General features: G+C 43.3%; 1 protein-coding gene across 2 annotated transcripts in view; it reads left to right on the top strand.

Annotated features, from left to right (window-relative positions):
- Positions 1-18,219, top strand: part of Tek (TEK receptor tyrosine kinase) — a 104,513-nt gene extending 86,294 nt beyond the window's left edge. For both annotated transcript variants that reach the window (XM_005352740.3, XM_005352741.3), the window contains exons 15-23: positions 1,052-1,262; positions 3,011-3,121; positions 5,450-5,640; positions 6,180-6,293; positions 11,480-11,550; positions 12,342-12,382; positions 13,252-13,348; positions 16,244-16,343; positions 17,075-18,219. In XM_005352740.3, coding sequence (XP_005352797.1) covers positions 1,052-1,262; positions 3,011-3,121; positions 5,450-5,640; positions 6,180-6,293; positions 11,480-11,550; positions 12,342-12,382; positions 13,252-13,348; positions 16,244-16,343; positions 17,075-17,149 — 1,011 coding nt within the window. In that variant the 3' untranslated portion in view covers positions 17,150-18,219. The remainder of the gene's footprint in view (positions 1-1,051; positions 1,263-3,010; positions 3,122-5,449; positions 5,641-6,179; positions 6,294-11,479; positions 11,551-12,341; positions 12,383-13,251; positions 13,349-16,243; positions 16,344-17,074) is intronic.

An 18,219-nucleotide genomic window follows, 5' to 3' on the forward strand; every position in this document is an offset into this window, starting at 1 on the left:
CATTTTTTTGATAAAGGACATGAGGATAACCAGACCACAACATAATAGTTCATTTCCTAATTATGTGTGGCATTAAATGATTTTCCACACATTTTCTCATCCTTAGTTCCTATTTCCTATTTCTCAGATCTCCCTCGATGCCATCATCCCCTCCTATGTGTAAGAGTTGTGTGTGAATATTCTTTTCCTATGAACAATCTGTGGTTGGAATTTGTGGCACATGACATTGCACTTGACCAGCAGTAATTTTGGAATACCAAAGCCTGGGTATTTCTGAAGCTTATGGCTTCAAGGTCTGGAGAATACATTTGTGCCCAATGTTGCCAATTTTGTATATGAAACACCGAGCACATTGCTGTGCTTCTGGTGAAACCTAACTCATGTGCCTGAGTCCTCAAGATTCTCTTCCATGGAGGACAGAGGGACTTCAGTGTCTGATTCCATGCCAGAGCTTGTTCGACTCTGGCTATTACTGGAGAGAAAGGATGGGGGTGGGGGTAGGAGGGATACTCTGAAGGTTGTCGTGGTGCCAGTGATTGGTCAAGAGACTGTTAGTTGCCACTTAAATTCAGGAGAACAAGAGATGTGCTGGATTTTGCCATAAGCACCAGCCATTCTGGGCTATGGTAGGCTCTAGAATTCAGACTTGAATGAAAGAGCATGGGATAGTAGCAAGGAGAGACCAGGCGCAAGGGGTGTTAGAAGGGCCTCAGTGAGGCGTGCCCTGGGCCCGCTATGAGTTACTTTTCCACTAGGACTACAAACTGATCTCTGCACAGAAGGGTGGGATGCAAACATGTCATTCAGGCTGTCCTCTCTCCTTCTTCAGCCTTAAGACACTGCTAATGGGCAACAGTGCGCATGCAGCACTATAGGCCACAGTTCCGTTGGCATGGGCTTGCAAGGTGAAAACTCTGCATGCCCGTTGTAGAATTAGACATGCAATTTATTTTCCACCTGTGTAGATACAAAGCAGACGATCTTGTGCACCTTAGGATAACAAATGGCCTGACACAGAAATGGTAAGAAAATATATATATTTTTTTTCCAGAGAGAAGAACCAGCTGTGCAGTTCAACTCAGGAACTCTGGCCCTAAACAGGAAGGCCAAAAACAATCCGGATCCCACAATTTATCCTGTGCTTGACTGGAATGACATCAAGTTTCAAGATGTCATCGGAGAGGGCAACTTTGGCCAGGTTCTGAAGGCACGCATCAAGAAGGATGGCTTACGGATGGACGCTGCCATCAAGAGGATGAAAGGTGGGTGGGTTGGAAGACAGCCTTTCCCTGGGGTGGGAGACAGCCATTTCCTGTTGAGATCGTCCCTTTGTGGCCATATATTATTCAGCCCAGAGGTTGCCCTGGTAGCAGATGTGGTTGTTGTATGTGCAGTTGAAGGTGGTGTTTCCTTTACAGTGAAGCCTGTGGTAGATAGCATCAGGATGTGGATATGGAGGACAGAGGTAGGAGCCATTCAAATACCAATAAGGTGGTTCGTGGGGATTTGGGAATGTGGGTGTTCTGTCACTTACTGCTCCTTTGGGGAAGTGTCGTCATTTCTCACAAGGCTCATTCTTGAAATTGCGTGTGCATCAGCATTACCTAGATAACTTGCTCAAAGACAGGCTCATGCCTTGCCCCCACCCCATCACCCTTGTATAGTCTCAGTTTTTGATTTGTAAGTCTGGACAAGGTTAGAGAATTGCATCTATGTTTCTGTGTGAGGCTGATTCTGTGGGTTTTCATGGTTTTTGACCATACTACTGAACAGTGAGGACTGACTTTAAATCTGCTGTGTGCCATGGTAGGATTAAGGCACCAGGAACTAAATCAAAGTATTATCTAAAGTTAGAGATAGTTTCTCTCTGTCCATGGGTCTCTTTATTTCTCTCTTATTCTCTCTCTCCTTTCTCCCTCTTTTGCTTTGAGACTGGTCTCACTGTGTATCCCAGACTGACCCGGAACTCACTCTATAACTAACGTAAAATTTAGGGTAATTCTCCTAGCTCTAATGTACAGGCATGAGGAGTGATATTTTTAAAATAAACACACACAAACAAACATTTGCTTATTAGCCATAGTTCCTTTTTCTGTTCTGCTTTGAATATAAAACGTTTAGGGAACACTGAAAACAGTAAGGAGGAAGGGGACTTGGAATACAGACTTAGGAAATCAGCTTTTATTAGGATCCTGCTTCAACCTGTTTCTTTTTTTTTTATTTTTATTTCATGTACTGTGAAAAAGTAAAGCAGCTTAACTGTGTGCCACTGCAGAAAATTCTCACAGGTGGAGCTATACATTCTAGATCAGCCACTGACAATACGCTGATTTTTAAGAGGTGTTGGCTCTCGGGACCAAAGCTACACTGTGAGGGTCCTGTGATAGGAGCAGGACAGTGGGCCTGGGATGTCCGGTCCATCCCTATTACAGATGCTTCTGACCCACCTGACCAGTTGGCACACTCTCTAAGCCTGTTCTGGTCTACATACATCTACCAACACCCCTCCCCTGATCGTGCTCCTGTTCGAAAACCACTGACCAGTCAGCTCGAGCATCAACCAACAGTCTTTCCTCCGGTCCAAACCTGATAGTTCTTCTCACCAAGTGTTACGGAAAAGACAGGACAGGAAGAGTAGAGAAGCTGCAGCTCAATTTCCTGACTCTTCAGCAATCTTAGAATAAGTCCCCATGAGAACGGTAGTGCTCATCTGGGCTGGTTTTGCTTGGGAGAGGACATGGGTTAGTTTGTGGATACATCTTCCATTGGATTGCTGGTATCTAGCAAGTGAAGGCCAGGGATGTCACTGAACATCCTCCCATGCTCAAAGTAGCTCCCAGTAACTCGTACCAGTCCAGTCATCTGCAGTGAGTCTGGGAAACTCTGCTTTAGACAGATTTTACCAAACCCCTGATGGTGACTGGTCCAGCAGCCCCGGGGTCCACGACAAGACAGTTCCCTTTGGAAAGGTGCCATGTAGCAACATTACAACCCTTGTCTTCCTTTCCAGAATATGCCTCCAAAGATGATCACAGGGACTTCGCGGGAGAACTGGAGGTTCTCTGTAAACTCGGACACCATCCAAACATCATCAATCTCTTGGGAGCGTGCGAACACCGAGGTAAGATGCTCCCGCCCTGGCAGATTTGAAAAGATAAGATAGGAACATTCCATAACAAAAGGAGGAAAGATAATAACCTTGAGAACATTGCTTATTTTAAAGCTACAGTTTCAAGCTGAGTATCTGTCTAGTCCCGTGGTTAGGGGGTGCTGCTGAGGCTAAATCATTAGGTAGCTGAGGTGGCTTAGCTATGAATAGACAAGACATCTATGGCTTCTTCTCACCCTTATCCTTACTAACCAAGGGAGTCTTTAAAGATTGAAATTATTACTAGACAAAGGCAGGAAGTCTTCTTTAGGATTAGAAACAGCAGAGTGCATTGGCTCCTGTGAATTGAATTTTTTATTTTTATTTTTTTGCTTTGAGTTACGGTCTCACCATAGCCCAGGCTGACACGGAACTCACTCCGTAGCCCAGGCTAACTTTTCCAACACCAAGAAATTGGTGTTCTGAATTTTGAAGGCACCAATATCAGTAATGCACTGTGACATGAAGCGCCCATGATGCTTAGGTTAAATATAATATCAAGTTCATATGTGACAGTTCAGGCTTTAGCCGAAGTGTTTTTATTTCAGTTATATTGTAGCTTTACAACTGCTTGATGTTCCCATAGTTTCAAACCTAGGAGTTAGGATGATTCCAGCATTTGCTGCTGAAATTTATGTAATCAGCTGCAAAAGGGGTCACAGCAAAAAGTCTTTTAGGAGTTTGCCTCTCCCACCATGCTTCATGGGTTTGTGGTTCCCCGTCTGCGTCTCAACAAAATTCCTCATGGAAAAGTTTGCTCCTACAAAATAGAAAAGCTCCATGCTGTACTTATTTATAAACCCGACAACCTTTTGCTGACTTTCTCGGCAAAAACACAATACAAAAGAGATGACTTCTATTTCCTAGATTTCTCAAGCTAAAAATATGGGTGTTTTAAGCAATATATCATCCTATGATCCAATAAGGGTGTAATTCTGAAAGCCAGATCACGTCCGTTAGATTAAATAATGAAGTAGTGACATTTGTTTTTGAGTTATTTCCTGAAAACAATAGTTGGTGTGGGACAGCAGTACATTAAAAAAAAAACAAACAAACAAAAAAGAAAAAAACCGTCCAGGGCTGGAGAAATGGCTCAATGATTGAGAGCACTTGCTGCTCTTGCAGAAGACTTGGGTTTGTTGTTTGTTTCCCACACACACGTGGTAGCTCTTAGAACCACCTGTAGCTCCAGTTCCCGAGGGATTCTGATGCCCTCTGCTGGTATCCATGGATACCTACTCCAGTGTGGTGTACATACATGCTCCCAATCAGGCACACATAAGCATAAGATTAAAATAAAAATCAGACAGTAGCTGAAATGTGTCTTAAAAAATTGTTTTTATCACATTATCACATAATTGCTTGTATCTTGAGAAAGAAAGCACACTCATGATTTTCCTTTCTTCATGGTATAATGGGGTTCACGTGGGAATACTTTTCTGTCTTTCACTTTCTGGCAGGAAGGGTGGGAAGAATTTCAATTTCTTAAAAATATCTTTAAGTTCAAATCCACTTGATGTTTTAAAATGATGGCTTGGGCTCTAGTGTGTGACACACATGTGCGCGTGTACACAAATATCCTTCAAAGCAAGAAAGTCACTTCGTTTTTACTGTTTTTTAGCAACAAGGAAAGATTAGGAAAAACAATGAGACACGCTTTCTCTAGGAACTCTGTTGTTTTGCTTTATTCTCCTAAATTCAAGCTTTCTGATGTATGTAAGCAAAATATAATTTAAAGACTAGTTCCCAAAATATAATTTAAAGACTAGAACCCTGTCAGGCAGTTGCCTACGGAGCACTTAGTCACTTAGTGCAGTTTTCATGGGAAGAGAAGGCAGAGGAGACAGTTATGTTCTGTGGCTCTGTCCTCTCTGGGCATTTAGCCATTGGTCCACTGTTGCTGGAGATACAGACCAGAATGATGTTCCTGGCCGATGCTAGCTTCTTGATGAATATTGAATGAAGTTAATGGCACTCTGATGAATGTACCCTAGGGAGGAGAATGCCTTGGGTTCCCTGCCCCAGTGTTAAGGAGTTGGTGGAAGCATTTCAGGAGCAGCACATGAGTTCACATTTGTAGCAACGGAGGAGTGGGGGGAAAAGACTGAGTTCAGGGCTGGTTTCTTAGACAGCTGTGGGGCAGTCTCCCCATCTTCCTCCCGTCCCTAACACCATTACTAGATATGTCTCTGTTGATCAGAATGGAGTTTGCTAGCCAGTCCCCAATAGCGTAACACACCTTGAAGATTGCACGGCTGCTCAGTCAGTGTAAGATGACTGTCGCTCAACCCTTGCCTATAGGCTACTTGTACCTAGCTATTGAGTACGCCCCGCACGGCAACCTCCTGGACTTCCTGCGGAAGAGCCGGGTGCTAGAGACAGACCCCGCCTTTGCCATCGCCAACAGCACAGCTTCCACGCTGTCCTCCCAGCAGCTTCTACATTTTGCTGCCGATGTGGCCCGTGGGATGGACTACTTGAGCCAAAAACAGGTTTGTCCTACGAACCTTGCTTTAGACACCTTTCTGTGGCGTTCTCTCTGGAGGGCTCCCATGTGTCTAGATAGTTTTCCATTACCTTCCTTTGGTTCCTTCTTGGTCTCTCTGAGTTAGGAAACTGATACTTTCCACATGCATAGAAAGAATCCAGTTCCCAATACTGACAGCATATTTCCCTAAGGGCTTTAAAACCTTGTGTTTAGTGAGGTGCTCTCACCTTATCAGACTAAGGTTTGCCTCTAAATAATGCCCAACCGCAGAGACTCTAATTGCTGTGCAAAGCCCTGTACTTCCTCCCACCTATAAAATGATTCTTACACAATGTGAGTAGTCTCTCGGCAGAATCTACTGTTTTGGAGTTGTGGAGGGACCTGGATACTTTAAAGGACTTGGATTTGAAGACCTTTTAAAGGCCTTTTCATGCTGTCGCTTCTTGTGCATCTCTCTAAGTCCTTGACCCAGAACATTCTGCTAACAAAATGAAGACTACACCAAGCATCATACTGAAGATACATGATCTTTTGAAATTTTAGTTTATCCACAGGGACCTGGCTGCCAGAAACATTCTAGTTGGTGAGAACTACATAGCCAAGATAGCAGATTTTGGATTGTCACGAGGTCAAGAGGTCTATGTGAAGAAGACAATGGTGAGTTCTGAACACAGAGGACCTCCATGTCCCTCTCAAATGTCATTGCTGTGGTGTCTGACGCATCTGGCAATGTCCCTATGGATATTGTGTGGCCCCATCAGCATTCTTTCACATTTGGGTTCCTAACATGACACTGTTGTCACTGAGGACATACACAATTAGTCCCCTTACAAGGTTCTTGGTCTTGTTGATAAAGTAATTTTAAAGTGGATCCAGAAGGTAACTCAAGGACAACTCATTAAATTAAAGAGATGGGTGGGGCCCTGTGTGTTAGGGGGAAGGGGTTGGAGGAAGGAAATGGAAGACGAGGGAAAAGGATACGTATTTAATGTGTTCAAGTGAAAGATACCCCTAGAGGGCAGGGTGGGCATCCCAAGAGAGAGAGAGTCAGGTACCTAGGACTTTGCTTCCTGTCATTTTTACTGGACAGGGCAGAGAATTGCCCTTCTCTAAGGTGGCATCACTTTTGGAAATGAAAGTAATAAATACACTTAGTAAATACACTGTCAGGAAATATGTAAGCCTTTGTTTCTTTGGTTGAGCCTTGTGGTCATCTCAGAGTGGCTCTGGGTGACCCGGCACTGAGGACACAGCTGAGCTGGGGACTAACAGCTGTATTCACTTTATGCTAAGCTGTGTGGCCTGGGTAAAGCCCTGCCATTGGCTTGCTTTTATCTGGCAGTTTGTTGCAAGCCGTTGATGGGTGTTCATTACTCACTGGAGTTACAAGGAACCTAGAGATTTCCTACTATAGTGCTTGATAGCTACCTTTAATCACTCATCTATCACGATAATTTATTGATCACCAGCCATGCCATGTGTCTCAAAGGCTACTCGTATATCTCCAGGGCACTTGGGAAGCAGGTGACTGAAGAAGCCTTTACCCCCTCCTTCCTGCCCATTCCTCTATCGTGGCCTCTTTTCTCAAATAAAGAGGCTTCATCACACGTAGCCATGCAATAGAATGTTCAAGCCTAGTGGTCAGGGTGTTCTGTCTGTATCCAGTCTAGACCTGATGAGCTGCCAGTCCCCAAGCCTGAACAGCTAACAGGGCAGAGAAATGAAAACCTTAGGAACCCATAAGAGAAGTATGCTGTGACAAGAAGGCCCTCTAGAGAAGTTGTAACTTATGAAGGCCTGCCTATGATTGTCTTCTCAGTGAAAGATACATCCCATCAGCCCAAATCAAAGCTAATTAAAGCACTCTTTCCTTGTGATATTCGCTCTGCCAAACAAGATTTTACATTCAAATACAAGATCTGAGCAGAATGGAACATGTAGTATTTGAAGCAGAGAGAAATCAGATTGATCAATCTTCGTTGCCCACTAGGGAATAACAAAGCCCTGAATGCCATGTCCCTAAACACCCATCACACTGATGACACATTCCCTAGGTGGGCAGAACATGGGTGGGTAGTGCAGGGGCAAGCCCTGCCGTGGCCACCAGTCTGGCAGTCATCTCCAGTGGCTTGGCTCTGCCTCTCCCGGCTCTGATGACCATCCCTAGGACTCAGTCTTCCTGGGACATGCCCACTGGTCATGAGAAGGTCTTTGCGTCTGTGCCTCTGGGCTCTTAACAAGGCTCAGGACTCTGCATCATCCTAAACATGCTTCCCTTCCCTTGCAAAACACTTGTTTCAGTTACTGACAGAGCAGAAAATACTGAATCCTTTCTAAAAAGGAAAGGGTCCCTAAGTAGTCACTTTGACGTATCACTGATACATTTTCTTATAAATGACCCCTTTGCTATTTATTCCTACGCCTATATAGCTATAAGCTTAGATGTTGTCATCATTTCTAATCCTCCACTCCTGATTTTGAGGACCATGGAAAGCAGAGCCTTATGTGTCCCCCACATGGCCCTTTAGTCTTGCATCAACTTCCCCAGGAGATGCAGGTGGCTTCTGGACAAGACCTTCTTTCCTGGTCCCAGCAGATGGTGCCCCATTCAGTGCAGTGTTCTCCTTAAAGAAGGGGGAGCTGTCACTTGTCCACATAGGCCAGCTCCCCAGCTCTTCACCCTGGTCCTCAGAATCCCCCTTCCTGTCCTCACTCTGGCATTTGGTGGTTTGTAGTCCCAGCTGAGGGCTTGAGAGGGTATTGTTGGGTGATGTTCAGTTTCATGGCCTGAAATGCCATTTGGATGCCTTTCTCAGATCCTCAGTGAAGGTACTTCTTGGCTTGACATCTCATAAAGGCAAAGGTTTTCTCAGGGCTCAGGAGGAATGGATGAGGCTGGGGCAGAGCAGTCAGGACTAAATTCAGTCTCTCAGAGGCAGGGTAAAGTGTTTAGCAGCAACACAGACTGCGAACAGAAGGCAAGATGGTGGCAGGGAAGGAAGGGTTGGAAAGGAAAAAAAAAAAACAGATGCTGGACATCAAGATGCCACCCCATGGCAGAATGGCTGCTTTCTCAGGTCCAATTTCAAAATCAGTGGTTTGAACCTTACAATCATCAGCAAAACTTTCAGAAATAGATTCTGAGTCCTACCTTCCAGACATCGGCTAGGTTTATAGTATTGGGTATTAATTCCCTCCTTTGTCCTAAGACTCAAATCCAGTTAGAAAGTCACCCCACAGTCCCGTTATTATCGCACTGATTAGTATCTTATTGAAAGGTCAGGGTTATAGCAATGCAGGTTCTACACCAGGGTAAGTCCCCTGACGCCTTTTCTCCCCCAGCAGCCTCTGTGTTCCCTTTCAGCACTATGAAAACTAGGGAAGTTCTCTGCTCAGCTCTAGCTTTCTCTAAGTCGTACGTACAGCCAGCGTGCTGCATCTCCAGCAATAGGGTCTTTCAGTTTAGCTATATGGGAACAACTAGGAAAAATGGCAATAGCCAATGTTGTTTTAGGAGTGTCCAGGACCTCACTGACCAATAACTCATAAGAAGGTATCCCATGCTTGGTACTAAGATTCTCATTTAATAACCCAAGTCCTCTAGGGAAGAGCATTGTCTTCCCATGCAGGTGGCTCTGTTCAAAGTCCTTTTGAATTACACTTTTAATTCGCTTACAATACAGTGTATTTCCATAACTATTTTTATTTTGGTTAGCCTGATCCCATGCCCTCCACCCCCATCCTTGCTTACACCTTACCCTCTCTATTTTTCCTCCCTTCTATTGCCATAATCACATGGGCTGTACTCTCTCCTCCCTATTTGAAGGCCCTTTCCTGTCCCCACTTGCATGTGCCGGTTTTAGTTTCCCGTCCTGCACAGACACTCCAGATTAAACACACAAATCTAAGAAATGAAAGCTAGGATCCAGGTGTTTATCTTTCTGGGCCTACCATTTTTTTTCTCAATCCTCATAGCGATTATACTGTTGAAAGCATTACTATGAACTGCACTAAGCAATTCTATGTTGCCCTTTCATTAACAGACAACAGCCATCACCTTGCTGATTCATTATGAGATCATTTATAATAATTAGAGTCAGTTCGAGTAAGTAACAGTACTTTCAGGAAAAGTACTGACTCAGTACTTTCAGGCAAAGGTCCTCAGATAGACACAGAATTAGCAATTGCAACAGTTGAATTGCCCTTGGTACAGGAACACGTGTGTGGAAACCCAGAGAAGTCTCCCTGAACCAACCCCAGGGGCAGTCATGGAGGGTTTCCTGGAGGAGGTCAGCTCCTGAGTGACATAGTGAATGTTGAGAGGGTACTGCATATGAAGACGAACGGCATGAGCTAGAAGATAGGGCTGATACAGAGGTCTAGAGTCAAAGGAGAGTATTGACTTTGGGGGATTAGATAACACAACCAGGATGGGGATTCAAGTTCAAGGCTGGAGGAGACAGCAGGGATAATGTCTTGAGGATCCTTGAATTCTAGTCAAAGCTTGTAAAACTCAGGGAAGGACTTGTGATCTTAGGACATGGATGCTAGAGAATGTATTTTAAGGTTAAAAAGATACACATGCTTAAAAGAGTCATTTATAACAATCATTCTGAATAGAGAACAGGTCATTAAAGGGTGAGGGCTATCAGGTAGAGAGCTCACCGAAGAGGATGCTAACACTAGGCAGGGGCTGAATCAAGGGGTGGGGACAGCAAAAGACGACAGAGCCCAAAGAAACCAAATGCAGAAAACCTGAAAGCCCATGTGGAGCCTTGGCAGTAAGGAAGTCAAAGCCTGTGGGGGTGGGGGTGGGGGTGGGGGGAAGAGCGAGCAGTTGGTGTGACTGTACTTTCCGTTCCACGGCTGCAATGCACGAGTGAGTTAGAGGAGCCCGTGGGAGGTGGGCTCAGGGTGGTACAGAAAGAAGGGAGGTGTGAGTGCAAGGGAGACTATCGAGTGAGCAGGGAGATGGGAGGATGCTTTCAAACCTGAGCTGAAAATACAGAATTCTCCCTTGGGGCTCACAGCCATTCCACAAAGGACTGGGAGAAGACTGTATAGCTAGAACCCCCCTGGAGATGAGAGGAGGTGGTCTCTAGAAGGCACCTTGGGAGAATGCCTGCAGAGGCAGGTTGTGGAAGATCCCCAGAGTCTTCTGATTTATAGGCTGATGTTCACTATCGAAAGTTTGGGCATATCTCTGGACAGGGGAGAGGGAAGAAAGAGAAGTAGATCTCTTAATAGTGAGCCATATGATTATTGGGTTGCGTTAGAAGCCCCTACACCACAGAGAATCTGATGGAAGTAGCAACAAGCCTCCAAAGGTCCCCAGTATCTAGGTTCTATCTCATTTCACCCAACCTGAACACAGTAAGACACTGAATGGTCTATTACCTGTGGCTTAAAACATTTCCCTTCCCTGTCATCTGATGCTTAAGGCAGCCCAGACATGTCCACCTCTGGAAAAAAAATCCATGGCCTGTCCTAAGGTGGTTTCTTCAGCTCATCCCTTACCCCTTGTTCCTGTTATCCCCTTTCATATTACAGCTATATATTCTGTTTCTGTGCCTGTCCCTATGTAAAAACCCGCGGGTGCCCCTGAAAGCCACGAGGTAATTGGTGACTAGCTGAATGACTATCAGATGTGCACATTCACATAGATTGGCCCATGTCAGACTCCCCGGGGTAAGGCTTACACTATCTCCATGCCTTCGAAATTGAAAACATGCCTGTGGATAGAAATTCACACCAACTCTTCGTGGGTTTGCTGTGACTTACGCCTGGAATTCTAAACTCAAAGCCCTTCCTGCGTCAGTGATATCTCACTTGGTTCTCTCTAGGGAAGGCTCCCAGTGCGCTGGATGGCGATCGAGTCACTGAACTACAGTGTCTATACAACCAACAGTGATGTGTAAGTGCATGCCTTACTGCTAAGGAGTTTTTTTCCTAGAAAAGTACATATTGAAGTTCCACAGAGAAGCAGGGACAGCCTGTACCCCGAGGAGGAAAGAGAATCAAAGGAAATAAAGACCCAGAGTGGAATTTTCTAGTGTAAAATCACAGGTGTCCAGTCTGAGGGTATCTTCACCCATCACAGACTTCAGGTGATGAATTCATGACCTCTAAAGAGAGAAAGGGCACAGGGGCCTCCCCACGATTCCACTCCCTGGCCCTATAACAGTAGGGCCATGTCTTCCTGCAGCCTGCATGACAAGTCGCCTTGCCTCGGACACTCTTTGCAGGAGGAGAAAGGGAGGCCAGGAGGGTGGGGATGTTTGTCCCAGAAGTCTTACTGAGGTCTGAGGGAGGAAGGTCTGTCATTCACTGCGTCCTCACTACAGACAAGCACATAACAAGGGTCTCCCCGCTTTTCGAAGACCATTCTTAGGGTTCCACGTCTTCAGTAGTTCATAGTGACCATTTAAACATCAGACCGGAGAGAAGGGACACAACTCCCTGCTGTCTGGTGTGGAATCCATGGTCTTCTTGCATTCCCTGCTTCCTGGGCTAAGGGATGGGAGACGTGAGTCACTTTCTCATTGCAGTCCACTGTTGACCCAGAGGAACTCATGCTGCATGCCAGACCTCACCCTAGACAGCATACTATCAGCATGTCCTGTCTTGCCAGGGCTGGGGGGGGGGAGCACAGACCTGAGGCCACCCTCTTAGCTGATCACTTGTCTTATGCTGTGCCTCCCGCAGATGGTCCTACGGTGTATTGCTCTGGGAGATTGTCAGCTTAGGTAAGTATTTAATTTACCCAGTCGTTGAAACACCGTGCAAAGGGCGTGGACCCTCCAGAACTTCCTCGTAGCCTAATTCCACCGAACACTACTTAGTTTTTCTAATGCTGCCAGGTGGAACCTGCTAATAGAAGTGTTTCCGAAGATGAGTGCAACTGCGCACACTTCTCTTTCTAAAAGCTGTGCTTAACATCATACTTAACATGAAGGACCTCATGGCTGTGAGCTTCACTATAAGTTGTTTCTATCTGTGCATACATGTCCGAGAGCTGTAGTAAGTTTCTCATAACTTTAGATGGGTGCTATGCAGTCAGTAGAAACCCCATCTTAAAGGCTATTTAATAGCACAAGGTAAAGCACATGTTCCAAACCAAACACTTCATGTATAACATGAAACTGGTTTTACAAATCAATATTTTTAAACCGTAAGGTGCTATATTGAAAAGTAATGAGTGGTGTTATAGGATTTCTCTTCATTGGGTTTTATATTCCAAGTTTTTCTATGATAAGTACATAGCTTTTCTAATTTACGCTGTACAGTAACTATTGCTGATAAACTAGGATTTGCGTAAATATGCACTTTCAAGATGAAAAAGTAAATGTCCTTGGTACCTGAGATGTGCTCTGCAGAGCAGACTCATGGAAAAGGCACTGTCTGGAATGAAGCCTTGGTGGGTCCACTGACGGAGTGGCAGTGTTGTGGGGTGTTTACTGATATAAGCCTAACCCTGTTGCACAGTGGGGTTGTGGAGGGAGGCAATGGGGTGCTCACCTTATCTATATCTCCCTCCTCTTCCTGCTTAGCACTGGGCAGAAAGCACAGCTTTCTGTGTCCGTGGGACTCACATGTCCTACTTCCTGTGTTCCAGGAGGCACCCCCTACTGTGGCATGACATGTGCAGAGCTCTACGAGAAGCTGCCCCAGGGCTACAGGCTGGAGAAGCCCCTGAACTGCGATGATGAGGTGTAAGTCAGGCCTCGCTGAGGCTCACTCTCCCTTCTCCATGTGACTCTAATGGAGAAGTCATTAGATACATTAACACCCGTTTTGAGATCTCAGATAGGTGCTATGTGATGGGCAATAAGTAGCAATTGTCCCTGCTACTTACCTCTAGAAGAGTTGTGAAGGAACTGCTCTCAACAAGATTGAGATAAAGAAGGACAAGGATGGAAGAATATGAAATACACAAAATCGTTTATGAACAAAATCATGCAGACTTTTTATTCATGTTGGAGTAGAGATTTCAGAGTTACTCCATTAAGCAACAGCTTGATCACACTCCTGCTTCTTTTGAGATTACTTTCCACAAGGAAGAACGATTCATGTTAGTGATGCTTCCCTTTCAGAACTAGTCAGCAGACATCCCTGAGTGACATGATTTCAAGAGTACTAGGTCATAGGTTGAACAAGCAGGACATTGTGCACACTTTAAGAGAGAAGGAGATGCTACTACTTCCCCTGGTACAAGAGGAATAAACGTAGGTCACCCTGCACAGACAGAATGATCAAGGGACTCCAAGAGGATGTAAATAAATTCTGGAATGAAAGTTGTAAAAACACAGTTGAATGAAAAATGAAAGATCAGCTATGAAAATGTAATTTTATAAAATGATAATCTTTGAAGAAAATCCAAAATGAAAATTTCAGGAATTCAAATCAAAGTACAGAGAAAAATCTAGTCAATAGATTGGATCAAGTGGAAAACAGAATATCATGTCTTGAAGACAGGGTAGAGGAATCAAATAACTCAATCAAAAAACATGTTAAATCTTAAACAAACAAAAACAATAACTGAGGACTGAACACATATACAATACTGTAAAAAGACCGAGCCTACTAAATGATTGGAAGTAGAAGAGACCCAAGTCAAAAGCACAGAGAATATTTTCAACAAAATCAAAGAAGAAAGCTCTCCAAATCTAAGAAAAAGATGCCTATGAGGTACAAAAAGCATTTAGAACATCAAATAGAACATGGAAACTCCCCGTGTCATATAATAGTCAAAACACTAAATACATAGGGAAAAGGGGATATTGAAAGGTGTAAGGGAGAAAGATCAATCCGTGGATATAGAAAGGCCCATTAGAATAACAGCTGATGTTTTCCATAGAGACTATGAAAGCCAGAAGGGCTTGGATGGATGTTCTACAAGTTATGAAAGAACAGAGTTACTACCAGAGACCACAGCAAGCAAAACTGCCAGTGAAAATGGGAGGATCGAGGAAAGCTTTATATGATAAAAATATTTTAAAAATTTATGACTAAGCTTTCTCTACAGAAGATCTTAGAGGACAAGATTTAAACATATCTAAGACACAGAGAATAACAAATTCCAGAATGTTAAATCAAAATAGGTATAACAAAACACTGCAAAGCAATAAAATAAGGGGAATTAATAAACACTGCTTAATAATAATTAGTAATTCAGTATCAATTCCCTTAATAAAAAAAGACAGATTAACAGACTGTATTTAAAAAGCAGCATCTAGGGTTGAAGTGATGGCCCAGACATTAAAGAAAAATACTCAAAACCTTTATTTTCTTAAATAGATGCCATCATTTTGCTGTTTTCTTAAAAAAAATACTCAATATCAACAATAAATACTACTTTAGGTTAAAGTGATGAAAAAGCATTTCAAACAAATGTAACTAAGAACCATGAAGGAATAACTATTCTAATATCCAACAAAATATTCTTAAAACCAAAATAGTTCTAAGAAAAGGACACCTCATTCTCATTAGAGCGATGGTTCTCACTCCTTCTACTGCTGCGACCCTTTAATACAGCTCCTCATGTTGTGGGGACCCCCAACCATAAACCTATTTTGTTGCTACTTCATAACTCTAATTCTGCCACTATTATGAATCTTAACATTCATCTGTGTTTTCTGATGGTCTTAGACAATCCCTGTGAAAGGTTCGTTTGGCCACTAAAGGGGTCGCAAGCCACAGGTTGAGAACTGACACATTAAAGAAAACCTACAGAAGAATGTTACAGTCTTAAACATATATACATCAAACATAAGAGCACCTGATCTCGTAAAAGGAATACTATTAGATCTTAAGACCAGTAATGGACCACAACACAGTGACAGTGGGTGATTTCAATACCTCTCTGTCATCAGTAGACAGGTCATTCAGAAAGTCTGAAGATAAAAGACATCTTAAGTCACATAGAACCAATAGATACCTGCCGAACATTCCACACAAACTAAGGAATATACATGCTTCTCAGCAGCTTATGCAACTTTCTGGAAAACCTGCCACATATGGCACACAAAGAAAGTCTCACAAATATAGGAAAATTGAAATCATGTTCTGCATTCTATCTGACCACAATGGAATAAAGCTGGATATTAACAGCAATTGAAACAACAGAGATTACAGAAATTAAACAACACAATTCTGAGTGGTAATTGGGCCAAGGAAGAAATCAAGAATAAAATTTAAAAATTTTTTTAGTTAAGTGAAAATAAAAACACAATATATACAAATCTATGGGATACAATGTAGGTGGGCAAAAGGAGAAGATTTATAACAGTAAGTGCCAATAACAAAAAAGCTTTAGATTAATAACAATGTATCTGAAGTCCTTGTAAAAATAAGAGCAATCACATCTAGAAACATATACTAAAAATAGGGGCTGAAATCAATAAAATATAAATGAAAGCATGCCCAAATAATCAATGCAAATAAAAATATGAAGATGCAATGTAATAAAGGGGTGGTTCTTTGAAAAGATTATGCCTGTCAGTATCATGACCATACATCCCTCAGTGACTAACTTTCCTTTCCCTCCTGCCCCACGCTAAGGCAGAGCCATTGGAGCTGATGTTATCTTTCATTCCTTTTGTTCAAAGGTATGACCTAATGAGACAATGCTGGCGGGAGAAGCCTTATGAGAGACCATCCTTTGCCCAGATACTGGTGTCCTTAAACAGGATGTTAGAAGAGCGAAAGGTGAGCACAGTTTGATGCAGATGCCCTCGCCCTGGAATTTCTGATGTATCCAAGGTGATCTGTTATTAAAAAGTCATTGGAACAACTCAACAAGCTATTCTGAGAAGAGCCTTAGGTGTTACAGCATGACGGATGTGCTCCCTAATTTTGAGGAGATAGAATTTAGGGGGAAATAAGATTTCTCTGTAAGATACAGTCATTCACACATACACTAAAATACAACCTGTAAACAGTCTATTAGAACTGGAAGAAATCTCATTCATGTAGCCTGCCCTTTAGTTGTATCAGTGAAGAAACAAAGAGGTAAAGTGATCTGACCAAGAAAACAGAGACAGCAAAGTCAGCCTATAGTACTGTTTGGAGGGTAAGAAAGTCTATTGAAACATTTTAAAAGGTGATTGATTGCCTGTACCATTTTAGGGGTCAGCAGAAAAATCTAGGTTACCAGGAGAGATGAAGAGTAAGTGTAGTTAGAGGAAGGAGCCTACACCAGCTGATCTTTTCAGGAGAGGCCAATAAGATACTAAAGATACTCAGAAACTACGGGGTGTAGGGAATCTTATTTAGAAGCCACGGGATACACCCAGAAAAAAACATTGTCAACTACACAGAGGGATTGATACCTGGTATCTCTCCAGCTATGAAAGATAAACCAAAGGGCATTGACCTAACTGCCCCTGGCAGAGGCAGAAGCAGTGCAGCGTGGGTCTGATCCTTCCTCATTCTTTCAGACGTATGTGAATACTACACTTTATGAGAAGTTTACCTACGCGGGAATCGACTGTTCTGCCGAAGAAGCAGCCTAGAGCAGAGCCCTTCATCTTCGGCTGCCGTTTGCCCTTCAATGGCGTGAGAGTGTCTTGATAACTTGCGCTAAGCGAGCAGCCCACTGCCAAGAGATGTGATATAGAACTGTATATATTGTGCTATGTGTTCGGGACCCTCCACGTAAAGCCCATGCGGACCTGACTCTAACGTGACTGTATATACTGCTCGGAGGAAGAATGTGCGGAGATCGGAATGCCTGTTTGTGGTTTCAGAGAATATATTTTTCTAAAAACACGGATTGCACAGGAAGGTGTGAGTGCAGATACTGTCCTAGATGTGTTTTTTATATTTACCTCTATAATTGAATGCTATAAAAAGGCTCTGCCGTGTACACATAGAATACTGTTAATAAGCCTAACAAGTCCCTTGACGGCACAGGAAGAAACGTGAGGGAAATGTACAGATTATATCAGAATGTGGGTTACTCCCCAGGAGGCTGAAAAGAGGGTCTCTCCATTTTGCCCCTCACCTACAGAAGCCAGTTCATTTGGTCAGGTGACAGTTTGTCCTTGTGTTTCTACAGCACACAAGTTATTCCAAATTGTTATCACCTGAAAACTTCCTTAGGAGACTCAGAACATTTAGAGACATAAGCAAGATCAATATGTAGATTGGTGGGACTCTAATAATCTGTTGTATATTCTAAGGAGTAAAACTAGGAATTTAGGAACGATGTGTGACATTTGTGACATGGAGTTACTGTTCCCACATGTATCGCACACTGACGTATCCCTACGTGTATTGCACACTGTAAAAGTTTGTAGTTTTGATCATCTGTGAATTTACTGTTGGGGCAGTAGCCACCTGCTGCTTTGGTTCTTCCTGTAGGTGAATAAATGTCTCATCTACCCACATCCTGTCCAGGAGTATATCTCATAGGGATTGGAAATATATTCCTAAGAAGATGTCTTAAGATTCATGGAGTAAGTGAGTGTCTGACCCTGGACAGGAATGCAGAACACACAAGGCCAGAAAGTGCTACAACTCTACCTCTTAATTCATTGTCTTTCCTTAAGGGGGTATACCTCCAAATGCATTCTGTTTTAAT

The sequence above is a fragment of the Microtus ochrogaster genome, chromosome 10 (genome assembly GCF_000317375.1).
Source record: "Microtus ochrogaster isolate Prairie Vole_2 chromosome 10, MicOch1.0, whole genome shotgun sequence".
Lineage (NCBI taxonomy): Eukaryota > Metazoa > Chordata > Mammalia > Rodentia > Cricetidae > Microtus > Microtus ochrogaster.